General features: G+C 29.3%; 1 protein-coding gene and 1 pseudogene across 1 annotated transcript; both read right to left on the bottom strand.

The window, feature by feature from the left end:
- Positions 1 to 6051: 6051 nt before the first annotated feature.
- On the bottom strand, positions 6052 to 7337 carry LOC129319388 (G-type lectin S-receptor-like serine/threonine-protein kinase At5g24080). Its single transcript, XM_054964442.1, has one exon. It carries the CDS (start codon positions 7323 to 7325, stop codon positions 6234 to 6236), a length of 1092 nt encoding a protein of 363 aa, XP_054820417.1. The 5' UTR covers positions 7326 to 7337; the 3' UTR covers positions 6052 to 6233.
- A 3910-nt stretch (positions 7338 to 11247) lies between these two features.
- LOC129319694 (G-type lectin S-receptor-like serine/threonine-protein kinase At5g24080) lies at positions 11248 to 12609 on the bottom strand (annotated as a pseudogene).
- Between the last annotated feature and the right edge of the window lie 535 nt (positions 12610 to 13144).

Raw genomic sequence — 13144 nt, 5'->3', positions numbered from 1 at the left:
CAACCATGCCAACTCACCCAACGTCAATTTTTATTTAAAAAAAAAATTATGTGCCAAGAACTTGCCCCAGTTTGGTTTAAAGAATTTAGGTCAAATGTCAATAATATAAGGAATAAATTAAAGAAACAAAAAGGAAAAGCAAACTCGATATATTAATTGTTGGAAAACACAAAGAAGATCATAACAGCTCCAAATCCTACTTAAGTTCTACCTCTGAAGATGGCTTAGAGAAGGAATTTTCCTCGTTATAGATCTCATATAAAATAGTAGTTAAAATATTAATATTTTAACATTTTAAATGCTATTCTTATTCATAAGTCCAGTTTCATAGTAGAATTTATTGTATTTTTAATTATTAAAAAAATTTAATATTAATTTAATAATAGTTGGGATCGTAATCCCAACAATTAAACCCATTCCATGGGGCGAGTCAACATTATTCAAAGGGCTCAGATATCTTTTGGCACATTACATCACAATCCCTTGGAACTTCTTGATAATAATTCGAATTGATGAGAGTTATTCCCTGTCTTTAAATATAATCATTAATTTTAAATAACACTGTTTTGTGAAATTTGATTAATTTTAATAATTACTTTTTACATTGAAAAATCATGAACTAAAATATTTTTTATTGCTAACAAGTATTCCTTCCATCCCACATTATAAAATATTTTTAAGATAAATTTGACGTCCCAAAATATAAAATATTTTAATAAAAATAAGAATTCATTAATTATATTTTTTTAATATTACCCTTCTCATTATATTCTCTTTTTAATATTATTTCATAAATAGAGTATTAAATGAAAGTCATTTTTAGAAGTTTATATTTTTATTTTAAAAAAAATTAAATTGTAAAGTGTATGTAATGAGTTTTATTAATAAGTATAATTTTATCTAAAAGTGTCTTATAATTTAAAACGAATGGATTATCATTCTATTTGAAGCAATCCTATTTAAGATATAGCAAGTACTAAATATAAGCACCTTTTATAATGGAAATTCAAATATGATTAATCTATAATTTTTTTTAATTTAATGGTACTATCATGTAATGAAGAGTAATTTAGAATTTTAGAAAACTTATATATTTAGCTTTATAATTTAAAGTGTTTGTTTTTAATTAAATAAAAATTCATAGATCATTTATGCATTATTTATTTTATAACAAATTACTATTATGAATATTATTAATACATTAAAATTCACTTATTTTAATTTAATTGGATAAAAGTACATTAAGTAATTATTGAAATATCAAATATAAGTTCACTTGACTTGATATGGAAAAAAAAAAAGTCCCATATCAATTATTGTTGAGTTGGAGAAGAGGTATATAATTGAAAAAGAAACATAAACTTAAAACTTTAAGGTTTTAAATTATGATGTAGTAACATATTCATTTATATGTGTTATCTTAGAAATTTTGAGTAACTGAGTGGCATTCTACTCTCTTTAAAAATGTTCTATGAGTCCAACAAGTGATATCACAGCCTTATACCAATAAGAGACCTACTATGAATACAATGAAAACAGTAGTGTTAATGATTTTGGATATGCATTAAAGACTCAAAATTGAGAGGAGATTATTGGAATATCAACTGTGAATCGACTTGACTTAGTATTGAAAAAAGTCCCAAACCGATATTATAGTTGGATTGGGAAAATTAGAGAAGAATCATATAATCTAAAAAAACCCTTAAATTTAATACTTTAAAGCTTTAAGTTAAAATATAATATTATTTTCACTTATATATGTTTTTTTTAGAATTGTTGTGCAGCGCAATTATGTTTCTACTCTCTTCTGAAATGCTCTCTAGACCCAAAAAGTGATATTAGAGCTACTTTCCAGCAAGGGAGACAATGTAAAGATGATGAAAAAAATTCAAATTTTTTATTGTTTTCAATTTTGTAGGAAAAAATAAACATAAAATAAATCATTACTCAAGGTATCTCAATTTAAGTCAGGCCTTGCCTGATGCAGTGCCCGTTTATAATGAGTCAATTTATTCCAATGTTAGTGGATAACCCCAAGCGACCAAAGAGTCAATTTATTTTAAACGGAAGTCTCTGAAAGGTCTTCGTTAACGCGTGATCTAATAATCTCGCTTTGTCAGAATAAACTGAAGCATCATAAAACATGCTCTATCTTTCTTTTTCTCATCCATGTTAATTATTTTTAAATTTTCTTGCGGTCACTTTCAGGACCACCAGTCTTTCTTTCTTTGTTTTTTTTTTTTTAATTCAATCTCATGCTAAGATGCGGAGTCAGCAACCCGTGAAAAACGAAATTCAAAAGTTAATAAAAATTTATTCATGTAATTTTTATATTCTTTTCTATTATTTTTGAATTAACTAATTATCAAAATTAATTTTTATTAACAATAGATATTAGATTACATTATTTTTAAAAATTTTAAAAAATTATACAAAAGATGAATTTATGATCCTGTGTTCTCATAAACCTATAATTTAAGGGTTAATTTATTTATTTATCTTTTTTTTTTAAATTTATTCACATTAATGAAAGTGGAAGTTTGGTTTTCCAACATGATGTTGCTGTAGGGGTGGCTGACCAAAATTATCTGATTGCGTTATAAAAAAATCTAAAAAGAAATTAATTAACAAGTGCTTTCCAATTTGACTATTAATTACTGGAAAGTCAAAAGCTTGCTCACTGCTGTTGATTAAAAATAACATTATCTTTGCATAAGGATTGATTTAAGTAGGCCATTGATCTTATCAAAGCCTCATAGCCTCGTCTTCTTCAAACCAGACATAACTTTACGGACAAATTGGCCACTCGCCCAAAAAAAATTTGTACCTAAAGAAAAAATATGAAAAATTTTAAAAATTTGAGCATGTGGCCAATTAACATTGATATACAAAGCGTTTATCATTAATATATGATAAGTTTATTATTGATAGATAAGTGAATTATTTAAAGAAAATTTGTAAAAGATTTATTATTGATATAAAATGATGTATCATTAACATATAATAAAATAACATAAAATATAATAAATGTTGAGTTGTTTATTTAATTTGAACTTATAATATGGATTATGTTTGCAAAAACCGCTAATTTTTTTTATAAATAGACCAAGTTTAAATTCAAATTTTGATTAATCTTATTTAAATAAATAGATTAAGCTTATTTTTTAAAAATATAACCCATGAGTCTAATGAGTTGACTTACTTACGTACATACATATTATATAGTACGTGTGTGTGAGAGAGAGAGGGAGACATTTAATTTAGGAATTAAGAAATATAGAAAAGTTTAAAACTCTAAAGTAATTTGGCAAAAGTGAGGAAAAAACCCTAAAGCTAAACAATTTCACAGAGTTGTCCTCATTTGATCTCCAAACTTTAGAGGCACTCTTTGTCAAGTGTTGAATCTTCATATCTTCAATCAATCTTTCGGGCACTACTCCTCACCCAACGTTATCAATCATCATCAACTCTTTATTCAGGCCCAACAACTACTTTTGATCTTTGTTTAATCTTTTAACTTCTACTCTGCCTCTATTCCTCTAACATTGTTCACGTGTAAGTTTTGATAAGTTGAATGCCTAGTTTTAATGTCTTTAAAGTCTATTATGTATGCATATCTAAACGACTTACTTTTAAGTAAGTTTTTAAATAAAATTTTATGTTAAGTTATACCTCAAGTTAGTTTAAGTCTAAGCCATTGGAAATTTTTTTATATAAGTTTTAAGTCAGGTTTAAGCTTATTTGATTAAAGTTTGGCTTAACCTGACTTATTTGTATCTTTGTCTATGTAATATGAGGATGCTCGTGGAATTTAATCCTTGAAAGGGAAGATATTGTTGGGACTTGGGAGAATATCTCATGAAATTACAATATTATTGTAAAATCTCATACCTTTCACTAAATTTATCAATTTGCTATAATGAAATTGTCAACTAATGCTAGATAGTCATCAGTGGAGTTGTTCAGTTGACAACTAAAAGATAATAATTAACAACTATTGAAAAATTTAATTTTTTTTTAAAAATATGATATTTCAATGTTATTTTATAATTTCATACAATTTTTTTCATTTAGATTCTTTGTATAAGAGTGATCCCCTCTGTTGTTGGGTTATATATTTGACTTCGACCCTGTCGGTGAAGCTTGGATCTTACTTTAAAGTTTAAACTACTCCTTTGAGACCTTGTGGGGGCCCACTCTGGCCAAGGGCAAGTCTGGTAATTTGCTTTGGTTAGAATGGAAGGCTTGGGTTACGTGATCCTACAGAACGTGGGCAAAGTGTTGGATGAGGCCCAACTCTAATGGGTATTGTGCAACAAGTCTATGACTGAAAAAGGTTCCTCTGATATGTATCCTGTGTGTGGATTCTCTCTCACGGAAGCTGCACTTTCTATCGGAAAACTTATTCACTTGGATGTAACTTTTCAAATTTCACTGGGTTCATCTAGTTAATGAGAATGAAATCTAGTTACTAACGAAAATTGTACTTAAAATAAATGTAAAATAATAAATTTTATTTAAAAAAATTAATCATTTAGTATTTTTAGTTTTGACTCACTTAAAACTCAGTTCTTAAACTTTAACTCATTATAATTCAGTCTTTATAGTTTTAACTCTATTATAATTCAGTCCTTGAACTTTTTCTTTTATAATTTAGTCCTTATAGTTTCAACCACTTAAATATTGGTCCTCATATTTTAAAAAAATAAGATTATAAAAATTAAAAATATTTTGAACCTTTAATATTTATAAAAATTAAAAGGGTTTAATAATTTAAAATATCGGTAATAAATTTTAACATAATTTTAATATTTATATTATTACTAATATTATAAATATTAAAATTTTAAAATATTATAATTTTAATCTTTTAATCTCTATAATTTTATTTTTTAAAATATGAATACCAATATTTAAGTAGTTGAAACTATAAGAATTAAATTGTAAGAGAAAAAGTTCAAGAATTGAGTTACAGTAGAGTTAAAACTATAAGAACTAAATTACAATGAGTCAAAGTTTAAGAGTTGAGTTTCAAGCGAGTCAAAACTACAAGAACTAAATAATTATATTTTTCTTTTATTTATTATAATCAACATCAAAATAAAAAGGGCCACCAACTAGCAAGTGAGGCTAATCGACCATCCTTTCTCTTAGGTTAGGTGGGATGAGTTACTTGAACATGCTTTTAAATGGGTTGAAACTTTCAACTCATCTTGCCTCTTTTAGATAGGTCTACATAGAATGGGGGATAAGGCATTAAAAGAATCTCACAGTTATTATTTTATGACCTAAGTGTATATTATGACTATTCAATTACTCATTTCTGTCTTAAATATAGAACACAATTTAGAAAGTATTTGTGATATTAATATAATTCACTTTGCATGAGTTTTTGAGGTATCTAAAACTTTTCACCAAAAATTCCCTTTATCAAAGAGGATAGAAAGAGTATTTGATTTTTTGAAAAAAATATAATTTTAAATCCCTGCACTTTATTCAAGTTTTGATATAAGTTCGTATAATTTTTCAATATTTTAAATCCCTACACTGTTGTGTTATGGTGTTTTAGGTCACTCTATAAGCGGTGTTATAGGGACCTAGAAAAGGGAACAAAAAACTAAAGTGTAAGAAATTGAAACATAAACAAAAATGTAAAGATTTAAAGTTATGTTTTCCTTAATTTTTAAATCGATGATTATAATTAGAGGTAAAGATGAAAACTTATTTAATTATAAGATTAAAATAACTAACTTTTCTTGCTTTCCGTAAATGACTTGTATATAACATCACAGAGTACTCTAATGTTCTTTTTCATTACTCTATTTCATTCACAAGACTAGTACCTGATAATCAAGTTTCATTAATTAATTAATAAATGTCCAATTTAAACAAGTAAACCTACTCTTTCTGTTGTAGACAGCAGCAAAAATTTACTAGCTAGTACACACACGCGCACACACAATACATTGGACATAATGCATCATATATTCATGTTTATACACACACATGTACAAAGTGTTGGCTGGACGATTTCCCCATGCTACATAACCATATTATCGTATGAGACAGACACACACACACACGTCCTTATTGTCAGAACACGACTCAAATATAGATAACCAGTCTTTAATTATAAAAATGGCACATGTTGCAGCTTCTACGTGTGCCTTGACCTCTATCTAACATAATCAAAGCACTAGATATCAACAAGATATGAGTCCAGAACTTACACTCTAGACCATGCATGGCAAGATTCCATCTAAAGAGAATCTATGGGTCTCATACGCAATGGAAGATTCTGATGCCTCAAGATTAGATGAAACAACATTGATACTAATATCCTTTTGTGCTGATGCTTCCAATGTTGCATGATCTTCTTCCATCCAGTGTTGAAATGGGTTTGAAGGATCTGGGATATCCATTGAGCCTTCCAACATTTTCACCACAACACTCATTATGGGTCTCAATTCTGGTCTATATTGAACACACCAGAAAGCTAGTCTTGCCATTCTTTCCACTATCTCTTTATCTTCATCTTCAAATATGCCATAGTCTATTATCAGCTCTTCTAGTTTTTCACTCTCAAATTTTATCCAAACCTGTCTTGGAAACCACTCTTGACTTTCTGTGAGGTTAACGTCAAGGTTTCTTCTTCTTCCTATGATTTCAAATAACAACATTCCAAAGCTGAAAACATCACACTTGTGAGTTACACGAAAAGGCATCCAAAGTTCTGGTGCAGCATATCCTGGTGTCCCTCTTAGTCCTGTCATAGTAACACAGGACTTTTCTCTGTTATAGAGCTTCGCTAAACCAAAATCAGCAACTTTAGGACAGAAATTATGGTCCAAGAGGATGTTTTCTGGTTTAATGTCGTAGTGGATAATCCTCTGGTTGCATTCTTCATGTAAGTAAGCAATTCCTTTAGCCGTTCCTACAGCAATCTCATGAAGCTTCCCAAATCCTAAGGCCTTGTTTTCACAAAACAGATACTTGTCAAGAGATCCATTGCACATGTACTCATAAACTAAAGCTCTCGTATCAGTTTCAATGCAGAATCCTAAGAGGCGAACCAGATTGAAATGATGAACTCTTCCAATTGTGCTCACTTCAGCCATGAACTGTTCTTCCATTCTCTTGTCAGAAACACTACTATGTAGAACTTTAACTGCCACAACAGTTCCATTACCAAGTGTTCCTTTATAAACTGATCCGAATCCTCCTGAGCCCAACATGTTGGAGTAATTGTTTGTTGCACGCGTTAGGTGGCGCGAGGTGAATCTGATAGGCCTTCCTGATTCAATATCATTCAGAAACTTCTCCATTCTATATGTCAGAAAGTGATCTGATGACGAGTTCCCACTTTCCAGTTCTGCCGTTACATTTGCCGGTTCGCGCCTTCGAGATATACAGTAGAAGATGGTCAGCATTGTTATCACCACAGACACGGCTGCAACAGGGATAAACGACGTACTAAATTAGTCCAAAGAACTTATATATATGCTATGTCAAATTGCCACATGGCTTCCTATAATTTTAATTTTTTTTCATTTAATAATTCTCATTAAATAAAAATATGTTTACTATAACAGACGTATAATCATATGTGATCTAGATTTTATTTTACTTTATTTTTATAATTTTAATTTTTTTATTTCAATAGGTGTAAAAGAAAAATAGTCTTTAAAATTTGTATTGTCTAGATAATAGCTTTTTAATTTGAAAAAAAATAATTTTTAGACCATCCAAATTAAAAATTAAGTAATGGTTTTAAAATTTCATGGAACACAAATTTGGTGCCAGGTCTCATAAACAAAACCACTTTGTTTTGAGACTTTAGGACGTGAAACAGGCGGAGAGGCATCCTGTCGTGTAAAACGATGTCGTTTCATTGACATGTACAATTTAATGAGCACTAAATCTAGGTCTGAATAAATTCCAAATAATATCAGTGATTAGAAAATAAGGTCTAGCTTCAGTGTTCACCACTTTTCAGATAGGATGTGATCTGATCAACACCCATCTAGATATTATTTATTATTTTATATTTTAAATAAATTTTTATTTTAATAGGTGCAGAATGAAAAATAAATATAATTTCTTATATTGTTATCTTGTTAAAAAATGAATTTATTATTTAAAAATTCTAAGTTAAAAACATTAAATTTGAACTGTTTGAACTAGATTTGAACCGTGAGATCTCTAATGAGCACTCTAGCTGACTCCAAATACTAAAAAATAAGGAGGAACTAATAGTAAATTTCAGAAAGGAAAAGAAAAGGAAAACTCTAAATTAAATCATACCTGTAATCAAGCCAAGGGGAATTTTTTGAGATTCAGCTGCTGACATGGCCGAACAATTAATCTAAATTATATGCAAATTAATTTGGATAATTGGATGCGTGCGTCTTCATCATCACCAGAGATTCTGCAAGTCTGATTCCTGTGATGGAAAGATGGAGATTCAGTTCCCCCAAATATGAGTACTCGATCAAAATGAAGAACCTTCAAAATCATATTGCATGATGGTGAGATAAATGGATGTCACGCTGAATTAATTAAACTAATCTGTAAACTCTAGATTAATCCAAATAATTTCTTTTCGTTCAGGAAATCTTGGGAACCAAAGCAACACCAAAAGCTAATTAAAGCAGACAAGTAATTGAAAAACACCAAAACAATAAGAAGCAAATCACAGTTATGAATCTTAACCTAAGAAGAAGATATAACCGTAGCAGCAGCAATATGAAGAACAGGAGGAAGAATTCTGAAATGATACTGAATAATGAAAGAAAACATGGAGTCTCAGCACAAATTAAACATGTAGTGTTTTAGACTGAAGATAAGAAATTGGCTTCATTGTATCTTGTTAGAAGGCAAAGTTTGAATAATTTCTCACAGGAGAAATTTTTATATTTCCAATCATTTTCAGACAGTAAATTGAAAGAGTTAAATTTTGAAAGATCAAGTTTTAAAAGAGACTTTCATTAGTGGTAGCTTGACAATTGCATCAGATTGAGTAATATTGTTTTTTTTTTTAGTGTCGCCTTGATGTTTTGAAAATAATCATCATTCAATTCTTAAAAAGACTTTGGGTGTATCATCGCTATAAGTTTTCATTTTCTAACATGTTGCTTAATTGATTAACCAACATCTATAGCCAAAAATTTGGTTAATATATAGTATCCGCCACTAGGATTCAAAATACATATGACTTGAAAATTTCTTTTGCAATATTACCATCTACTTTTGACCAAACGAATTAATGAATTAGATTATGCTGACTAAAGATTTTATTTTAATCCCCATCCTTAAAGTCAGCACTGAAGTTATCATTTAAAGAAATAATAATATATTTTAACATGTTAATGAGCCTTTTTACATATATATAAAGTCAACTCTTAATGTAAACCAAGCCAGTGACTGTTAATTAAAATTGAATAAATTGTAGGAAGCCATTTTTAGACTTATGATAAGGAGTGAGGCAATAATTTTATTTGTATTCGAGAAATAAAATCATCATATCAATAAATTGAGTGATTTTTAATCATAGGATAAACATCAAAAGCTTTATATATATATATATATATATAGAGGGCCATCAGCAACTTTTATTAGTGCCAATTAAAATCAATATAAAGCTATCTTAACTAATCTTTTATAGCAGAACTCAGAACTGCAAAAAAAATTCATAACTCAAGGATTTCCATTTTGCAGATTCTTGAAGGAGATGAGCTTGGCAGAACCCTCTGGAAGACATAACCACTTACTGATTAGATCTTGTCATGCTTGTAACTCTTTTTGTAATAAAAAAAAAATCACTATTGGCTTTGTAAACCTGTGGCATAATCTGCACTCTCTGTCCTCTGTAGCTGAATGTTAGAGCATTGGGGAAATGACAATTAAGGGTCTTGCAAAGACATTAATGATAATTGCAGATCTCAAATTATTGAAAAGTCATAGAATTAAAGGACCATGGTCTTTATTTGTAATTAAAAGATAAATAATTATTAAAATAACTAATGGAATGTGACTATGAATTTAAGCAAGGTGGGTTGTGAATTTAAAAAATGTTACTTGTGAATCAATGTAAAGTCAATTATAAATAAATAGTTAGTTTTATAAATTTATGTATCATCACATTTGAATTTTTGGATAGTTACTTATAAATCTTAGAAAGGTGAATAATGAATTTATGAAATTTTAGTTTTGAATTTAAGGAATATTAATTAGAAATATATGGAACATCAGTTGTAAATAAATATAAATAGTTTTAATTATAAATTAATAATTTAGACACCTTCTAATGTTTTTGAATATCCATTTACAGCTAATTTTTCATATATTTACGAGTAACTTTCAAAAGATTTATAATTGATTCTCCTTAAATTTTCAAGTGACAATATATATATATATATATATATATGAAATTATCTATTTGTTTACAAATGATTTTTTATATATTCACAAGTGATCTCCTTGAAATTTACAACAAACTTTTCTTTAATTTATAATTGACGTTCTATTGGTTATTTCAATGATTAAAATATTTTGATTACAAATGAAAACTATGGTCCTTTCCTAACATTTCAATATTTTGAGGTTTTTAATTGTCACTAATTTCTTTAAAAGGTCCCAAATTGTCATTTTTTCAATAAATATTTGTGCCTGAAGTTTATATATTGTTTTGCATTTAAAAAAACCAAAAAAAAAAGTAGTGTTTGTGATTGTGGATTTAGATTTGAAATATCACATTCTCACAATAAAAAATTTATGTGTTTAAAATCTTTCATTTAGATTGTTTAACAAGCTTCAAATGAAAAAGAGAAATAGGTTGATATTCGAAACTAAAATAAAAAATTGAAATTGATGAATTTATTTTTATTTTTCAGTCGATAAAAGATGAGAATGAGAAATGAGAAAAGATATGAGTCATAAAAATATCAATAGTAAAAATATAAAAAGAATAAAAAATTTAAAATAACTGAAATTTCTAGTATCAAAGAGGTTTGAAATTTTAAAGAAAGTATAATACGAATTGAATTTGGTCCAAATACAAATCCCTAACAATCCAAACATGTAACCTCCAAGAAGCATGCTTTTTTTTTTTTAACAACATTGAAGTCAAGCATTCTATGTGTAGATAGAACAAATTTACTATCACATTTAGCAACACAGATCCAACAGAACATCAAAATTAAATCACTAGAGAAAATAAGATATTCCCAAAAAGCTTGTACTGTTAACTCAGGTAGAGGTTGTTTGGATCTTATACTTGCTCATGACAGGAGTAGCAGCCAAACAGCTAGGTTTAGACGATATTATAGAAGATCCAGAAGCAGCACTTGTATCAGTTTGTGTCGTCTGAACTGATTGAATAGAATAACTTGCATCCATCAAGTTCTGGAAAGGACTCACAGGGTCTGGGATTTCCACTGAATCCTCCAATTTTTTCTCCACAACACTCATCATAGGCCTCAGCTTAGGTTTATACTGAACATACAAAAGAGCTATCTTAACTATTCTATCTGCATTCTCCTTATCTTCCTCCTCTTTTCCACATACTGTTATAATTTCATTCAGCTCTCCACTATCAAATTTTATTCAAATCCGTCTCGGAAAGCACTCTTTACTTTCTCCTGTAAGGTTCACATAAAGATTCCTTTTCTTGCCAATGATTTCAAGTAACAACATTCCAAAATTATAAACATCACGCTAGTAAGTTATAGGAAACGGCATCCAAAGCTCTGGTGCAGCATAACATAGGGTCCCTCTACCTCTTATCATGGTAACATGAGCATTTTCTCTATTGCAGAGCTTGGCCAAACTGAAGTCAGTAACTTATTTAGGACAGAAGTTGTTGTCCAGGAGGATGTTTTCTGGTTTGATGTCACAGTGGATGATTCTTTGTTGGCAATCTTTATGCGGATATGAAATTCCCTTGGTTGTTCCAACTGCAATCTGATGAAGCTTTCGAAATCCTAATAATGTCTTGTTCTCATGAAACTGATACTTGTCTAGCCAGCCATTGCCCAGGTACTCATAAACCAGTGCTCTCATGTTGCTTTTCAATGCAAAATCCATAGAGGCGAAGAAGATTGAAATGATGAACTCTTCCAATAGTACCCACTTCTGCCATGAACTGCTCCTCTATTCTTTTGTGAGAGCTGCTGCCATTTTTCAGAACCTTCACAGCCACAATGGTTCCATCACTGAAAGTTCATTTATAGACTGATCAGAAGCCACCTGACCCCAACATGTTCGAGTAGCTGTTAGTTGCGAGCATTAGATGTTTTGAGCTGAGCCTGATTGGGTTCTCCCTCTCCATTTCAAGCAGACACTTGTCAATGGTGTATGTCAGAAATTCTGTGTCAGCACTGGGAGCTACGAGGGTATCAGTTGCTAGTTAATTTTCAATAAATCACAGTAAGAATAACTGCAATGGGGCAAGAATTATATCCCAGTTAGAAGTCATGCGATCAAACAAAGAAAGAGCCAAAATAGACAAAAATATGGGAAAGAAAACATAAAACAAAGAAGCAAATCATAGCTCCAAGTCCCACCTATGAAGCCGACAACAGAAATTACTGCCACATCAGCAGAAGCCATAGTTGTGAATAAGAAGAGGTAAGAGTTATCCTGTGATTGAATGATGGAGATTCAGTTCCCCGAATATGAGTACTGGACCCAAAAGGACTAGGTTAAACCCCAACCTTTTTTTTAGAACTAACAAGAATTGAGCCTAAAGTGTTTATAAAAGAAATGAATCATTTTTCAAGTCCAGCCATAAAATAAAATATAGGGCGGAAACGGGCCCAAATTGCCTGGCCCTTATTAATCTCTAAAGATAACTAAGCCATTATTATTTTTTAATCATAATTTATTAATATTAATTGATATTGAAAATTAAAAAGAAGTAATTAAAAACAAATGCATAATCTGCATCAAGTTAAATATTCCCTCTTATTCCTAATTATAAGACATAATTTTGAAAGGTGTGTTGTTCTTCTATATCAGACAATTTACAAAATTTATACATAATAATAATAATTATTATTATTATTATTTTAAAATATCCCTAATCAATGGAGGAAAAAAAAAAAGATTTGGTTCACATTGGAGTAAAGTAAGAAAAATTTTTAGC

This window comes from Prosopis cineraria, unplaced genomic scaffold (genome assembly GCF_029017545.1).
Source record: "Prosopis cineraria cultivar Desert tree isolate PC_DT_omini unplaced genomic scaffold, ASM2901754v1 PC9, whole genome shotgun sequence".
Taxonomy (NCBI): domain Eukaryota; kingdom Viridiplantae; phylum Streptophyta; class Magnoliopsida; order Fabales; family Fabaceae; genus Prosopis; species Prosopis cineraria.
This window is presented reverse-complemented; position numbering and strand designations above follow the sequence as displayed.